Below are 17,850 nucleotides of genomic sequence, written 5' to 3' on the forward strand. Positions count from 1 at the left end.
CATGTTCTTCTTCTCCAACATGGCATTTAGCAGTATGCCCATCTTCCTCCCTACTATTCTAACCCACATGGGACATTCCGCCTCCACCTCCCAAGCCCTCTCCGCACCCCCCTATCTCCTCTCCTTCCTCTCCGTCCTCCTCACCTCCTACCTCTCCGATAAACTCCGCTCTCGCTCTCCCTTCCTCATCTTCCACGCTCTGCTCTCTTCCCTCGGCTACACCCTCCTCACTCTCCCTCCCCACTTCCTATCCCCCACTCTCCGCTACCTCGCCATCTATCCTGCGTGCGTGGGATTTTTCTCCGTCATCACAATCCTCATCACCTGGACCCTAAATAATCAACCCTCGTCTTCGAGACAAGGGACGGGATTCGCGGTCATGCAGATCGTGGGGCAGTGTGGGCCGCTGGTCGGCACGAGATTGTATCCTGAATCGCAAGCGCCGTTTTATAGAGAGGGCATGGGCGTGTGTGCGGGGGTCATGTTGATAGTAGCGGGTTTGGGACTAGGCTTGAGATGGTGGTTGGGGAGGGAAAATGAGAGGAGTGGGGGAAAATATGGGAGGGTGAGTGGTGAGGAGGGGGAGGGGGAGGGGGAGGGGGAGAGAGGGGCAAATGAAGAGGAGAGGGGTTTGGTGGGGAATGAGAATGGGAAGGGGAAGGGGAAGGGGAGGGGAGGGAAAACGGCGTTTTTGTATATGTTGTGAGATGTGGGGGATACTTTGGATGAGATGAGATGGGTTGATAGTTTAGTTTTGTCTCATTTTGTCTAGTTTATCTATCTACTCTCATTCAAAGGTTTCCTCGTCTCGCTTCGCTCGTCGGAAAAAGCGACGATTAGACTAAGAATGATCTGCTACATCTACCTAATTTGTTAATCTCTAAATAATACTAGATATAAGATATAAAATACTCTTCCACACCACCGATCTCTATATTTAAACTGTAGTGTATCACTTGATGTTTTGTTAATTTTTATGAAATATGTGTATTAACCTTGGAATTGAATACTAGTGGGTTATTGTATGAGATGAGATGAGATGGGATGGGATGAAAAGTAATGGAAGGTGGTTTGTGGGCAGGGAGGTTAAGGGGAGATGAGGGGAGGTTGGGTTTATAGATATAGATATAGATATAGATGTAGATTTTGAAAGAGGAAGAATTAATAGGTTGGGTTTTATGAGAGGAGTTTAACGGTTTGATCTTTGAAATATAGAGTCAGAGCTGGTGAGAGTTGACTTTGTAGCAAGATATTCTCCTGAGAAGTGCATGAAGTGAAGGGGTGGAAGAGTGAAGCGAAGAGAAGGGGAGGGGAGGAAATAGTGGAATCAATAAGATATGTTCTTAAGTTATGTTATGTATGTGTACAAAATCATATATTAAAATGATTCCTAGGGTATCAGACGGAATAAATGCATACGGTACAATGGGTTTATAATGTCGAATAACCTCATTTCAATTCGCTGGCGTAGTATATAATATACTACGACTACTTAAAACACTTCAGTCCGCCCCTCCATCCATATGCAACAAACACATCCATCTCCCCATCTTCGCGCTCTCCTTCTCCCATCCCATCCCATCCCACCACACAATCTATTTCTCATCCCTCACCCTCCCTTCCATCCTCCACCACTTCCTCCTCACATCCCACCACATATCCTCCAGCTCTCTAAAAATTCCCACCCCCTTAATCTCCAACCTCGCCCCTTCCACCAACCATTCCTCCAACTCCATAAAACAGCATATGAAACGCCGTGCTTCTTGTCTCGATCCATTCCGCATATCCCTCGCTCTTCCAACCACATCAGAAGAAGAAACGAGCAGAATTTCCAAGCCAGAAAGTTTCGAAACGAACGGTTTCAAAACCGTTATTGCGGAAGCAAGGATATCTGGATCCATGCGTTCGGATGAAGTAGTCAGTTGTACGTATTTTATTTTCCGCGTTGTGACGCGTCCGAGACGAGCGAGTACGTGATGAGACTAGATTGCAATTTTCATCAGCATCCCTTCCTATACTCTCAACTCATCAGACTCGCTAGAACAATAACCTACCCGTCGCTCATGCGTACACGTCCCATGACACCACGAATTCACACAATGCTGATGTCTCCACGCTCCCTTAACTCTCTCGCTCCATCTCCGACTCTTCTCGTAATCTCTTCTCCGCTGATCGCGCATCTGTTTGCAACATACAGCGCAGTGCAGATCCTCAATGTCAAATACCCAGTACCGTGGTTCGCTATAGTGAGCGATATATTGGAGAATAGCGTAGTCTTCGGATTTGTCTTCGACTTGGCTGGTGCGTTTGCATCCGTTGATGGTGATGTGCATTTTCTTGGGGGACGTCTCGAGGAGATAGTTGAGGACGGAGGATGCGGGGATTTGGGATCGGGTGACTGCGTGGCTTTTTTGGATCGTGGAGGTGGGTGAGGTGGTGCTGGGGAGAGATGGGGGAGTGGGAGTTAGGGAAAACATGTGTGAGTTGGATGATGGATAGCCGAGCATCTGGAGAGTTTTCCGATGGGATATCCCGGAGACCCAGACATCGAGCCCGGGGGTTGCAGGGGATGAATGGGTGGTTTGGATGATGCTGCGACATGGAGATTCTGTTTTGGGGTTTGCTTGGGGGAGAGATTTTGGTGAAGAGCAAGGTTTGATTCGGGCATCTTTGGAGAGGAGAATCTGAGGTGAACTGTGGAATGATGGGGACATCAATATCTTAGGGGTGGAAGACTGTGAAGTGAGGGATTCTTCTGGGTGACTCATGTTGGAGTATTTAGGTAGTTGTGGTTGTGGTTTCAATTGTGGCTCTAGCTGCGGTTGTGAATCTGAGTGTGGTAATTGTAGTGGTATCGGTGATGCTGAATCAAATGTTAGTCTCAGTTGTGACGGTAGTCGTATTCTGAATATTTCAGACAGGCTTATCTTAATTAGGATCTTGATACTGGTAGTAGTGTTAACGTTTCCAGTGGCAGGTCCTCAGTCCTCTAATGATAGACAGCATTATGGCTCATTTACTACAAGCGGTATCAATGGAAGTGCATATTGATAAAGTGACAATCTTTCGTCGCTTGCGGAGAATGGTCGCTTTCCTTGAAATTTGTCTCTTCTGGTCGGTAAGAATTCTCAGATGGGAAGGATAGATGAAAGTGCCACGATGTTCAATAAGGCAAGTACGCATAGTATGTGGTCAATGAGGCCATAAGGTATGCAGTTGTTATATTTCACAAGCAATTTCCATGGAAACCTCGAAGTAAAGTTCTCGGATCTCATTGCTCTTGTTATTTTGAGTTTCATCAATGGAAAAAGTATGGTCTGACTGATTCTCAGAGGCAGGTAGTTTATATACTCATTCTAACCCTAACCCTAAGCAAGTTTAAGTCCTTTGTAGGCTTTAAAAAACTTACTATTATCCTTCCTTACTAGACTCCCGCTCGAAAAATTCCACGTTTCCAAGCGCGTATGAATATTTGAGTGCCAGAAGTTGAGATGGAAATCGCCAGAGGCAACAAGATCGCATTAGCATCACAAGTCAAGCAGCTACCGTTATCTCCTTTTCTTCAAAATATCGAATCGGGAATAGTTCAAGAGCAGCTGCATTATAAAACATTGCGTGACGAGGGTCGCTGCATGGTGTTATCACTCTCTTAGAGCCACAAATCAAGCTTGAACGTGGTTATATATATCGCTCGACGGGCAAGGAGTATATTCAAGAGTGTGCCTGCCGCTATATAGAACTCGATGGTCTTTGCAGCTACACGAGACGTTCTACCAGAAAGTAGAGCCTTTACCGCTGAGATTCTGGATTTTCAAAGTATGATGATATTTGTAAGTGCGGGTACCTAGATGCGAACAGGTGGCGCTAATAACCCCACAACTATAGGGATATAGAGCATTGGAAAGATATTTGCTTGCACAGATTTAATATAATGGATCTAGCAGATTCAATCTTTCGATGAGCCATAAGCCGCTACATCTGAGAGTAAAGTCAGGCGTACAGATTCGATTTTGCAAATGACTTTGTCCAGAGAGGCTCCCGCGCCAATTAGACGCCCCAATCAACCGAAGTTTATGTGGTGCACTGGCAGATTTCTTCACATCTGGAAATCCGAAACCTCATCCATGACATCTCAGCATACGTAGGCTACAAGCATCAACACACAGTAACTGAAGGTCGATAATAATCAGATCATCTACTATGCGGCATTTCTACTTAAGCAAAGTCAACGGCCACTGATCTGTTATAGAAATTATAGAAACATAAAGTTGATATCGCCTTCAAGTCATAACCGTCACATAGACACAATTTGACCAGATAGAGCTAATGAATGTACGATCACATGAATAGTATATGATCTAGGACACACAGTCCAAACAATTCTAATGAAATCATCGATATTGTTCGAAATGAAGTCATATTTATCGATTCGACAGTAGGCATTCCAAAAATTAATTGGATGGAATGGACTGATAGTGCTATTGTTTCTTCATAATGCCAACTAGTTGTAGAGGGAAGAAACATTCTCACACTTTACATCGTACAAACGTTTTCTCAGCTTCTTACGTTCTCCATAAAGATTCTAATAAACACACGTGATTTAGTAGGCCAAACGCTGTGTAAGTAGACGTGCAAAATTTTGTCTTTTAGACTTGCCAATTGTTGTCCTCATCTCCACTTATCCCTTGAAGACGCAAACTCCGAACTACCAAGTTGCAATGATCCGACGATGAATAACAGCAATTGGGAGATTCTACCTGGCACTAACCTAGCCACAGTATTGAAGATGTGTCGACGAAATATGGAACAGACAAAAGCTACCATACAATCATCACTTCCATCCCACATCAAGATTCGCAATGGCCACCACTAATTGAAGAATCATAATCTCATATCATCAGCCGGTCGAATTCTGGCCTATTTTGTAATATTATGACGGGTTGAATACAGTCATGCCAACGCAGCATCCAAAAATGGGAAATCCAATGCCATCGAACCTCAGCCCGCACAGCTGTAAAAAAAAAAACAGTTATGGTCCCCGATGTCTTCGTTGGTAGTCACCTAGGACTATGGCGACTGGACAAATATTTGCGAATAGGAACATAATATGATACCCGTTTAAAGCATTTGGAATGGCTTTAAGTAGGTAGGTAAGCACGGAAGTGGCGTTTTCGTAATCACTACAGCTCATTTGCCAGATAGCTTCAATCAAAGATTCTGTCCTATTTGGGAAATATCTCGGTCATTGGAACGAAGTAAGCAACATATTTATGGATTTACAAACACTTGTTGATACTTGGTTTTTGATTATATAGTGTTCAGAGTAACAATCATCTTTCAAGTGATCCCTGTGGTATCAGGACAAATCCCCTGATTAAGCGATCAAGGGTATGAAGAAGCTTTTGGCCGCCATCACCAATCTTTGCACAGTCGTTTGTTTCCCTTGAATCCTATTGATTTGTTTGAGAACGGTTTGCAATATCATCCTACGTCAGATATTATAGATCCTTTGAGATACATTTTCGCATGAGTGCCACGCCGCACCGCCACATAAGGATTCATGCATAATATCAACTCCGCCCCATACAAGTGAGCATACATTTCGTTGAGCGAGCAGCTACAGCATACTACACATGTTGGCTAAGCTTATCTATTTACGTCTAATCCTATTGTATACTTCCATTCCCATCGAAACAAAACTGTTATGCTGGGTCCCGAGCTCTTTCTTCAACATCAACACGTGGTGGGGCGAGGATTTTGATGGTGGCGCAGGCAGTTTCAAATTTTCATGATCCTACCAAACCGTGGAGCTGGTATCCATCGACACCCAAGAAAGCTGACAGGTAGTAGTAGGAAGTCTTGATTCCAGATCAACGCATTTTAATAGTGTAGCAAGATTCGAGAACGGGGATGGTGCTGACAGAGATAGTGAGCCGTGATGTTTTGATTCATTGCCAGACGTTCCTAAGTAAAGTTGGAACCGCATCAATCATAATGTTACTCCCGAAATCGGATGCGTAAATTTCCAGATTGGCTAACACAATATGAAAGGGCTTGAATACTACAGTCCGTTTCTTTGACGGTTGCATCTTACCTTGGTAGCTAGAAAAATAGCCTTGCGAAATCTCTTCTCAATTCCACCGCTGATTTTCGTAGTATCAGTCCTACGATACAAAAAGATGTTTCGAGGTGTCTAATCTGTTCTGAGTAGCATCTTCTCTGAGCTTTCGAGATGCCCGTATAAAGTCTAGCTATGGATTTCAATAAACTAATCATGAAAAGCATCCTCTTTGGGCAATTCACCAACAATAGTTAGTCGCCGAGGCATACTTACGAGGCAACCACCATGTTAGCCTGCGATCAGTTTATCAGGCCCCGAGTTATATTTGATCTCAATTCCTAAGGCACATGTGTTTCCCAAGTCAACCGTACAAGCCGCCGTGAAGCTCTCACAAGACAACCTCATGATCATAATAATTCTTACTTCAATGCTGTGATGATTCACACTTGTGTTCGTCTGTCATTTTGAGTCACTTAACTTTGAACACTGGAGTTATTGAGCGTGTTGCTGATTCTTGTATACAGAATTGATCGCAACGCAATGTATCTCCGAGAGTGTTGTTCTCGCCTAAGCACCACACCCCTTTCGACTTTAGGCTTCCACCAGGCTACGTCAACTCAACGCCCTGGTATACGTATGCTCACCAGTTACAAGAATGATTTCCTCGGAGCATGGAATGATATTACGACTTTGGTGAGGATGTGAGGAAGGTGCCAGCATCTATCTTCAACAACATAGCTTTCCGCTCCTAACGTCGTGGTATTAGCATAGTCAAGGGGGGGACTTTCTGAGATACCCTTGAAATTGTAACTTCTGCCTATTGAGACTACCTTTACCGTTGTCTTGGAATTCGATCCAAACTGCTGTGGCATCGGGCGCTGCCTACTCCTTGCTCTGATAGCATCACCGGCAGCCGTGGAAGGCTCTAGCTTCAAGAGCGAGGGGCAATTTAACATGATAGTCATCAATAGCATTGAAAGGCTACACATAATCAATTACATAGTGCACAAATTAGCTTGGGCAAATAAGATCTACTTCCAATTTCAAGACAAAAATGGTAGCCCACATATCTGCGGAATCGTTCTACTCTCTAATTATTCTTTCCATGGACCTTCCCCATGTGGGAATGATTTTTGTCGCTCACGATCTTCTTTACTCACCGTCCTTCACAGATACGTCTAAGCTTCAAACTCTAATGTATTTCTTATTTCTACATCGTTACCCTTAACAATCCAATACTTTGCCCCACTAGAGAACGTACACTCGACACTTCTCCGGCTTATTCCCGTCTCACATAGACACACACTTACAGTTTACCTAGCCAGATGCCAATTCAAGGGCCTTATAGTTTCCTACTAACTGGAAAGTAAAGACCCCCTTTAACAAGATGCCAAGCTCATCTTAATCTATCTCCCAATCGACATGACCACGAATACATCATGACTCAATATTATTCGACAACTCATCGCTGGCACTCCATCTCATCTCACTAATTCACTTGCTAATTGACCAACAATACGCTCAGACTTGAACTAAACAAGGTCACATTCATCCCCACATCCATTAGCATGGCATCTCGCCGATTCTACTTTAGTGCCCGTCCCCGCCCAGCCAAGTAATTTCGAAGTTGCAGCTAGCGACGATCTTCCCGGTGCCGCAACTACTCACTGGCGCGAAACTTCTAGTAACTATCTACGACCCTATCGATGCACAGACTTTGAAATTGAAAGATGATTACACCCTTGCAACATTCTTGGCACATCCAAATTCGTGTTATCATTTTCACAACAACTTCGTACAACGGCCATTTCAGGATTTTGGGTTGATGATGGCCCGAAATGATTTTTCAATTGCGGTCGAGCTCCACAGATGATGAGTCCGGGCTAATCATCTCGTCATCTGAGAGTGGGGGCGCGCTATGCAACTACTGTGAGCCCGGTCTGGATCCACTCCCCCAACCCCCACTTAGATACAATACTTGAACTTGCCAACGAAGTTGACCATACGGATGCCTAAGCGTCATCTCCATCGCGATAATCAACCCTAGAAGATCTTGGAATTCCTCGAGGTCTCGCAATATGCCCATCAAATCGAAGGGTTTTGCATCTATCCACATCATCGCTGAAAAGCTGAGACCTTGCCCTTGATTTCATGGGTACCCGCACAAAATTACAAGTAATACTGTCAGTATTGAAGAAAGACATTCTGATGTTAGACATGGTTGGAGTCTCCATCATCATCGACATGATTATCCCTATTCTCGTGTTGTCTTGATGAATAACGAACTGAGACCGTGACCGAGACTTCTCGATTTATGATGGCCGATGTGGCCCGACATAGTAGGAGGTAATATTTCATGTACAACATAAGTACCCTTTTTTGAACTGAGAAAAAAGGGAGCCCATATCCCATTATTGGAACCTTTTCCGTATGCACAAGCGATTCAATCTAACGCTACATTGAGACGAACTCCAAACTTGATTAAATGCTACTGGCGCCCCGATCAATATGAAGTGATGAGAAAGGGAGAAAGCACTAGCTGATAAACCTGAAACTAATACGCCACTTTAATAACCATAGCATTGATTGTACAAACCAGTAGAACACAACAAAAGTGCCACAAGACCACTGCGCAAAGACCCGTTACCCGTAGATATTACCATAAACGTAACTCTACATTTGCATATGCATTGCAGCATGCATGCACACGTACATGAAAAACACTCATTTAGTCACATAGAGTTGCAAACAAGTACCGTGACAGCTTCAACCCACTCAATCTTCAAGTCCAAGGTTCCCCATGTGCGCTTCACCTGACGATATTCCCAATTTCCTCGTTCTGAACCCTTCTTCAATATTCCTTACCTATCTAGAATTCCAAGTAAAAACGGCCCAATCTAGACACTAATTCCGAGTTCATTCATTTCACTATACGCAATACCCAGGGGGTATCCTTCCTGTCTCGGCCCTGCTCCAGCTAATACAAGACAATATAAGTGAACAAGTGAAGAGATTTTTATACATCCCGAGTATTTGTGTATCCCAACCTCCCAGTCTTGTGTTGCGGCCCCAGCCCAGTATCCTCTAATCACCTTTGCTTCCTGTAACCACTCGACCACAATACCGCATCACAACATACCCGAAAGGATCCACTTCCTGTACATACATACCGTACATCGATGTTTCATAGCGTACGATACTAGAAAAAAATGATCCGATTCCCGAGTCTCCGAGTCTATGCTGTATCTTGTACAACCTTTACTGCATATGATGCGCATACCAATGCCTGGATTTCTCTAGTGAATTGTGCTACAAAAATTAAGGTTTGGAAGTGACTTGATCTCATTAGGGGATGCAGTTGCATAACCTCAGTACAGTACACGGTGAAAATTAATGAATAGAAATACAGGACTAGGAGATTTAAAATGCGGTCGTGGTTTTGACCCAAACTGCTGGAAATGCTTTGTTTCCTTTTGACTTGTGGGCCGCTAATCTACACCATTTCATCCCGCGCTGTCTATCTTCGCCGTTCTTGCCAATAGAATTGCTAGTATTTCTGAAGAGCAATATTGTACCGAGATACTCATCGGCATTTCCGAAGCTCAACTACACATGTTAGCCTTTAATTGTCCTCCCGCTTGCTTGCCCCTTCGATTTCCACGGAGGTATATCCGTCGCCTTCAGCACCACAAAATGTATCTGTGCTACTAGACGTCCAATCACTTGTCAAATTCTTGACTGATAATCAGGGATCGCATCTACTAAAGCATAGGGGGAAACTCAAATTGGAAGATCTCGCCCATATCATTTATATGATGGCAGGATTTGGCGGCGTAAATAAGACATTGAGATCGCGAGATCTTCAAGAAGAATTAGGTTCTAGACACACATGTCGGTCAAGGTTAGTGTGATCGTACAAAGATCACGGGACTATTGCAGATTGAGTTTGAACCAACCCTTGGATCTGGAGTCAGAGATCTTCCATCAGGGTACAGGTATGTTGAAAGCATTTAGAAGGAAGTGATGCTTGTCACGGTCAATTCCCATGTGATCTTCGCACCAGAAGTAAGCCAATATGAAACAAGCTTCATTTACCTTGAAAAAACAAAAAAGGCCTCAGGGTGGATATGATGTAAAGATCTTTTATTAAGAATTAAGTAACGCAAGGCCTACAACCAATTAAAATGCCTAGGCAGTATATAGTAGATAGATAGATAGTAAAATAAATTTATTCTTTCATCTCATCTCATCTCATCTCGTCGATCTCCTCGTCATTCCCCATCTAATCCATACTCAACTCTCTACCGAGCGAGATCTCTCATTCCCTTCCCATTAAGATCTCGCGATACCATACAGATGTGTACCCCGTAATTCCACAAAAATCAAAACCTTGCTTTAGTCCAAATCACGCAAAATGTACCCAGCACATCCATCCGACCCTCCCAAACCAAGCCACATCAGAACCCAAACAAAAGAATGAAAAACACGTATTTTTTGGTGACCGAACAACTCCTCTCCTATGCGAACCTATAATGCCCCACTGCGGCTTGGCCCCTACCGCCAGTGTGTCCAGTCCAATACAAATGGAAGATGATTGACCCGCTAGCTATGTAAACCCCGAATGACAAATAAAACGTAAAGGAAACTGATGTAAATGAAAGGAAAACAAATTGATGTCTCAACTAACTTGACGGAGTCGCTCAAATGGTATCTAGTAACGATGCAGATATATTTCTCCTCAACACCTCTGCTACGCAGAAGAATGCAAAGCAAATCAAAGCAGGCTAAGTAGTAATAGACAAATTGTAAAGAAACCAGAAGACTGAAGATCTGTTCTGGCTAGATCGGAGATAAAGCGGCAGCGAAGAGAGACCGTGACAAATCTGCAAGCCCACCCTCTTGTCGTAAAACGCTGACTGTGGAGCGATAAAGTCGATCTATCGATGGTCCTTCAAAGTAATGATAACCCGTTATTAACGAGAACACAGAGTTACGCATGGGCGTTCTTGTGTCCAATTTATCGTAGAGTATGGTGTATTGGCCAATCCACGCGAAATAGGCTAAAATCCGTGATGCTCGGGAGTTATTTCCATGCAAGCAATATGCACAATGCAATGCGAGCTGTGCATACTTCTCCAAATCGTGCAAGGATATGCCAAGCAAGCAAGGGTAGATTCCATAGCTAGGGATGGCATCCAAGATAGGTAGGCAGGTCTTGCTCATTTGATATGTGTGCCAGTGATGATGCCATATGATGCTATGAAACAAGATCTTTTCGGAATGCCAGAAAAGCCATCGAATAAAGCACATGTAGCACTGATACGAATAAGAAGTCCAAAGCAAGAAAACAGGGGAAAATAACGCAAGGTAAGTGGCCAAAGGGAATATTGGTATATGCTAGTACGATAAGATGCAGTAGATAGCAACTGGATTGATAAACGCCACACCACCAATGATTTTTAATAAGTCCTGCCAGAGCCATCCCCGTTTCGCCCCTTCCCATCCAGAAAAAACATACGCAATGAAGTCTAAATTAAGTATTGAGAGAATATTCGAACCTGGGTGTGGTAGTGTCGTAGTGCATCAGGTGATACACGAGTAAGATAGATAAGTAATCTGAAGATAGATAGTCATGCATGTAAACAGTAAGAAACAAGAAAATAAGCGGGTGGCGGTAACATGGTAGTATGGTGGCTGTGTTATAGAATAAAGATGATCGCGTAGAGTGGGATGAATGGATTGGAAGAGGGTGTGGAGGATGAATGTAGCCATCAGAGGATCCAGCCGTATATCGATATATAGTATAGTCGTAATAGGTAACAAGGTAGTAGAATTGTGGCAGTTGTAGGAAGTAGTGGATATTAAAGTCGTAACGAGCCATGGTAGTATGCTTAGATCCATCGAAAGCAACGAATAAACAAAAGTGTTTCGTGAGACGCAAGTCGCTTAGAGAAGCAAGTATAACGACAAAACAACCAAGATGTATCTTTGTATGCCTTGAATGTAGATAATAGTCGTTTCGAAGGTAATGGCTATGTTGATAGGTCGCTTTGTCGATTAGAGATAAATTGATGTGCAGCAAGGGTTGTCATGGTGGTAGTGCATGGATTTGTGCAAGGTATGTTGATGCATGAATGTGCATGTGAGGGTAATACGAGATAACTTCTGCCGAATGAGCATCCATCATCTCGCACTAACCCGCTTTCATACCCCATGTTGAGAGAGAAACACCACCCCATGACCAATGGATTCCATCGCTCGAAAAACGGTAGAGAAAGAATGAAAAAGCACCACAGCACAAGACACCCACTCAAGGCTCTCATAATACACACCCACGGAATCCCAGGTTCCCTATCAGATGTGATGCAATGAGCCCATAATTTGGCTTCATCAGCTTACACCTCTCATCCAATAGGACCGCGCAATCGATTCACGATTCAAGTACGCGGTATCTGCTGACTCTGCTGTTGATGTTGAAGCGAAGATAAAGCGCGATTTCCATTACCCCCACCAGCCATTGAAGCATCTACAACGTTTCTCGGCGTCTGATGTTGTTGACCTTGACCTTGATAATCAACCCCTGTACCCGAAGTGCCGGCGGCAGTCGCGGAACTATTTTCAAGATAATTCGACAAGTCCCATGAGCCTCTAGCGCTTGCTGCTACGGCTGCCGCATTTCCAAGTTGTGCTTGATATTGTTGTTGTGGTGTAGGCATGTGATGTGCAGTTCCTTGTGGCCAATGACTCGATTCTTGTGCACCATGTGGTACTGCGATTCTTAAATCGGGGGGACCACCCTGGTACCCTATGGATTTTTGACTTTGCGGTGAAATTGCTCTTTGTGCGGGCATGTTGGAATTGTAAGATGTAGAAGTTGTTGATCCTGATATTGATCGGGGTGAGATTCCTCCATGATGATCACTTGTGTACGGTAAGCCTGCAGACGAAGCTTCCGCAGCGTAACCAGTGGAGCTAACAGGTGTCAGAAGGGCAGGAGCATGTGTGGGTGGAAGAGTTGAAGCAGGACTGGCGGACTACAAATCATTGTTAGTATTGAGTGCGGACCCAGAATTAAATATATCGTGATGTGAGCTTACATATTTGCTGATAATCTTCTTCAAAGCGGGACCTAAATCCTTCCAGTGAAAGACCTTGACGTCCTTTTCAATGTTACGAGGCTTGGGGTTAGGGAACGCCATGATGACTTTGAAAAATTCCTCGCTGTCAGGCTTTCCTTTGGATACAGTTGCAGGTCGGAACCCTTCCAGATTTCTCCGTATCCTGTTCTTTTCCTCCACTGTAAACTTTGCCGCGACTAGTGATTCCAGTAGAGTAATAGTATCCACGCTTGTGACATAACAATCATTCTTTTCTTCCCAGTATATGCAGCTGATCACAACGGATTGAGGCGGTCGTTCATCGGCTGATATAGCGTTGAAAGTTGTCGTAATCGTGCAACCAGATTGTGATCGTTTGAATTGAACAAGTCGCCTCTTTGATTCCCATTCTTCTGCAGTCCAATTATTTACCATCATATCACCTAAATCTCCACTAATCTCCAATTTCGCCTTATTTGCGTACATTGGGTAAGGATTGTACGTGTGGCCTGCATGAGGTGTGGCACCCGGACTTGAGGATTGCAAGGTCGAAGTTCTTATCAAGGCTGGGTTGCCAGGAGATGGCAAGGATGACATATTTGATCGATGCATTGAGTTGGATGGCAATCCAGGGCTTCGCGCCATGCTCGAACCAATCGTTGCGTAGCCAGAATTCCAGGATGATACGTGCGGAGAATGAGCTTTTAGGGTGGGTGGCGACGCTGTTGAAGAACTTCCATATCCATAGCCCATATTTCTAGGCGCTGACTGGGTTGTTGAGTAGGCACCGGATCTATTGTACTGAGGCATCATGTTGCTGTAGGCAGAACTTGCTTGAAGATATGGTGAGTAAGAAGATGGCGAGCCATCACTTGAAGAGAATGCATAAGGAAATTCCTCCTTTGGCTTCAGCTGTTGGGAGTTACGTTTGGGGGGGCTCCTCATCAATTCCGCGGATTCAGTCGAGATTTTCCTCTTCCTCGTTCCCTCGAGTGAGTGTACATCGCTTTCGAAAGTGAAATCTCCGACATCCACCTTGGAAATAACATCTCCATCGCCTTCCATGAACATTGACACTGGTACTCGAGAAGAGGACCAATTTGTAGATGCGAATTGAGGGACTTCACAGGTCACAATATAGTTGCAAACCCCTCCTGACTGATTCATTTTTCTTACTGAAGCCTGGCATTTTTGTTGTCCAAACACCAAATAAAAGGTCGGCGAGTTTGAGGTTAATAGCTCGTACAAAGTAGTTACGTAGACGCTCACTGGAGTACCCTGACTTCCCCGCTGGGGGGAGAACGATGTAACTTCGGGTATCGGCGTAGACCCAACATTCAAGTAAGGTCCCGATTGCTCATCGTAAGTAGTACGTGTGCTACCCGATCCATAACCTAGCGGAGTCATCTGCCCGGCATTGTGGTAGACTGATGCCGGAGTAGATGTTGGAATCGAAGACTGCGTCCCATATGAAGGGGTCTGATATGGGAATGCATTCTCTGGATAGGATCGAGCAGTTTCGTAGCCTACTTGAAAGTTAGTGATTTCAATGTTCGCATAGCTATTAGTCAAGGGATAAAGCCGTTCTTCGCTGCACTAACCATGAAGCTGTGGCGGTTGCGGCTTCCCGTAGGCAGACATTGACAGGATATCTGTCGGGGAATCCGCCCGGGGCACAAGGGCTCCCTCGTACCCTCCTTCGTGTAAGGCTGTAGTCTCTGGTGATGGATAAGTTTCGTCAATTATTATCGGTCTACCAGAAGATAGGTGTTCGGACTGTATGGAAAGCATTGTATTAGCAGGAAGAATATCTTTAACAGTGTGAAGTCTTGGAATACACGTACGTCGAACAAGGTGTAAGTTGAGTAGGCCAGTTTGGCGGTGGGGGAGGAGTAAGGCTAAAAGATGCTATCAAACACCACAAGAACGCTGAGCAGAAGCTTCTATGAATTGAGAAGTTCTACTATTGATTATCGAGAATATTGTAGAAGGCTGGGTCCATGGAAATTGTAGAAATCTTAAAAGTGATGAGGTTGTGAAGAAGAGCGAGAACTTGAGTGTTGTTACGCTGCGTATCTATATGAAGATTCGAGGAAATGGATGATAATCGGTCAGAGAACTGTCGATAGAAGTGGAGTATCTTGAAAGATAGACTTAGGTGACAAAGTATTGGGTGGATAGTGGTAGTCTGTTAGATAGATCTTGGTACCGTACCCTAGATCTCTTAGGTAGAGTGGCTCCTTTTCTGTTTCCGTTATTGGGAAGAATTAAAGTTCGATCGACAACGACTTAAAACGATTAATGATGAGATGCCGAGTTTAAGTAATAGAACTTGAGTAGAACAGGCTAGTCGACGAAATAGTTTCAGAGCTGAATGCTTTTTCAACAACGCTTGTTTTCCAAAGATCTTGACTAGCGATCTCAAGTTCCCGCGCTCTAGAAATAACTAGGGCAGAGGCGTAAATCGTCTGAACAAGGTCTCGGGAGCGTGAAACTAAAATAGTAAGTGTCGATAACGATTCTAAAGGAAACTCTGTGGGTCAATCAGCCGGAGTAACTTTACAAATGATGAAGAGAACAACAGTATTCTCAAGATGGCTTGACGAGGGGCGTTCATAGCTTTTAGTCGCATTCATAGTGAGGGGAGGGTGCAGGCACGTACCGGACAAAGAATTTGAAGTTTCTTGGATGCTCGATAGGATTTACGGATTGCCAGAAGATATGCAGCCACCCGAATGGTCGAACCTTTTAACTGAACCTGTTCGTTGCGAGGCAAATGTCAGTATTCGTATATCAGAAGCATGCCGTCATGATGGATGTGCTGGTGACAAGTTGTTAAGAAAGGTGGTGTAGTGGTGAGTAGGTAGTAAGTAGCATGTGCACATCGACGAGTGTATACCAAGGGTAGAACGATCGCCTAGTGGTAAGGTTGCGTGGTGATTGAGGTGGAGGTTATGAATTCACCATCCTAGTCCCGTATATAGAATAGCACATATGACTTCCCAGGTGCAAGGATGAGGATGGTGTGAAAATAAGAATAAAATAAAAAGGGTAAAGCGTGAGATACATACAAATGGTGGGTCTAGAAGGCACTTGCAGGTTTTATGAGTAACTTAAAGTAACTTGTACTGGGCAAAGAAGAATGGCAGTAGTCCGCTAAAAAGGTAAAGCGTGCGTGTGGCCTTTTTCTTGATTGCTCAGATCTCGTGTATGGTGCAGAGGCGGCTGATGGATGGCTGATCTGCTGAATGTGGTCACACCAATTTCAACGATTCAGGAAAATGCTTCAAAACGCCTGGAAAAGGCTGGGCCAAATCAAGGGCTTTCTAACTGGTTTCTTTACTCTCCACGGAAGAGAACGCGATCAGGTCCGTTGACCGGATTCTCGCTCTAGTTTCGAACTTTGATATACTATTTTCCGGCTCTAAATTTTATCCGATTGTGTATTGTATAAATCAATAAAACGGTTGACGTGTTGTTTGGGATGAAAATGGAGGCTTCGAACGGCAGGATTCGGATACAGGCTAGACACGTTCTTGATATGGGTAGTTGAGTGTGGCTGTTGCCTTCAGAGGATTTGGAATGAGGCACTGATGCTTCGTTGACTCCGAGTCCGGCAAAGAGAACTTTGTAAAGGTTGAGAATATGCGGTCGGTATTTTGGTGCAATGCTGCGCAGCTTTGGGTGCTTGCTGAAGTCTTGAAACTATAGGTTAAGGTGTAGCGGGGGGGGGGAAAGGGCTGATTTGAATTTTAAAGGCTGTGAAAAAAGATATCTTCTTAACGCAGAAAGGAATATATCTAAATGGTATGATGTAGTAAAGAGCGTGTCGGAAGTGAAGTGGTAGTGATCACCAATTAGTATTTTATCGAAAGGTTGAATTTGACGAGCGAGATATGAAAGATGCGAAGTATGCAAAGTATGCAAAGTATGCAAAGCCTTTTCTTATTTTAGAAAAAAAAAAAGAAACCAAAAAACGTCGAAATTTGTGCATATGTGTAGAAGACCGAGGTAGACAGTAGAGGATCAGAGTAGGAACATTAGAGTTTGTCTGAGAGCTTTTCTCGAATTCGATGCTGACTTCGAATATGGATTGGGTAAGGGAGAAGAGTAGTGTTGTTGTTTGAACTGAGATGTAGGATGAGTACTAAATCTATGACATGCATTCCCTGATGGAGGGGATAACGAATACGTTTTCCTGCATACGACCAGGTTTCTCTCTAGGAGGAGGAGTAAAGACGTGGAGTAGACCTGGGACCAAGAAAAGTGATGATGTCCTTTCCTTCGGTTTGAGGAATTTGAAGGCCAAGGTCAAATCTAATCGGGTTTTGTCGTGTGCTTCATTCGATGAAAGTAGATATCGATACTGTAGGTCGGCGACTGCGGCTGGAATTGATGATGAGATCGAAATGTGAATTGTACTGTATGCCGATTTGTTCAGAATGTGGAGAGGGAGGCTTTCGACATCCAGCTTGGGATTAGATTGAACAGAACTTGCTTGCTTTTTTTTTTTTCTTCTCTTTTCTTTCCTTTCTTTTCTTTTTCTTTGTTCTTGGAATCTTGGTGGTATGAATGAATTTAAAAAAAAAATATAAAAAAATAAAAAAAATTGATAATTAATATGATTTATTATTTAATTTTGAGCAAGAAAAAAAAAAGACTGGTACACGATTTACAGGAAAAACAATGGTG

At 43.8% G+C, this 17,850-nt stretch overlaps 3 protein-coding genes across 3 annotated transcripts; 1 reads left to right on the forward strand and 2 right to left on the reverse strand.

The window, feature by feature from the left end:
- Positions 1-19: 19 nt before the first annotated feature.
- EAE97_012013 (uncharacterized protein) lies at positions 20-706 on the forward strand (the record flags this gene model as incomplete). Its single annotated transcript, XM_038882527.1, has 1 exon — positions 20-706. One exon carries the CDS (start codon positions 20-22, stop codon positions 704-706), a length of 687 nt encoding a protein of 228 aa, XP_038726598.1.
- Positions 707-1,595: 889 nt separating this feature from the next.
- Positions 1,596-2,768, reverse strand: EAE97_012014 (uncharacterized protein; the record flags this gene model as incomplete). Its single annotated transcript, XM_038882528.1, has 2 exons — positions 1,596-1,982; positions 2,055-2,768. The coding sequence occupies 2 exons, from the start codon at positions 2,766-2,768 to the stop codon at positions 1,596-1,598; spliced, it is 1,101 nt and encodes a 366-aa protein (XP_038726599.1).
- A 7,428-nt stretch (positions 2,769-10,196) lies between these two features.
- Positions 10,197-16,867, reverse strand: EAE97_012015 (uncharacterized protein). Its single transcript, XM_038882529.1, has 6 exons — positions 16,230-16,867; positions 15,821-15,916; positions 15,003-15,691; positions 14,760-14,934; positions 13,159-14,684; positions 10,197-13,095 (listed from the first exon to the last, which is right to left on the reverse strand). The coding sequence occupies exons 4-6, from the start codon at positions 14,797-14,799 to the stop codon at positions 12,499-12,501; spliced, it is 2,163 nt and encodes a 720-aa protein (XP_038726600.1). The 5' UTR covers positions 14,800-14,934; positions 15,003-15,691; positions 15,821-15,916; positions 16,230-16,867; the 3' UTR covers positions 10,197-12,498.
- Between the last annotated feature and the right edge of the window lie 983 nt (positions 16,868-17,850).

This window comes from Botrytis byssoidea (assembly GCF_014898295.1).
Source record: "Botrytis byssoidea strain MUCL 94 chromosome Unknown BBYS_046, whole genome shotgun sequence".
NCBI classification, from domain to species: Eukaryota; Fungi; Ascomycota; class Leotiomycetes; order Helotiales; family Sclerotiniaceae; genus Botrytis; species Botrytis byssoidea.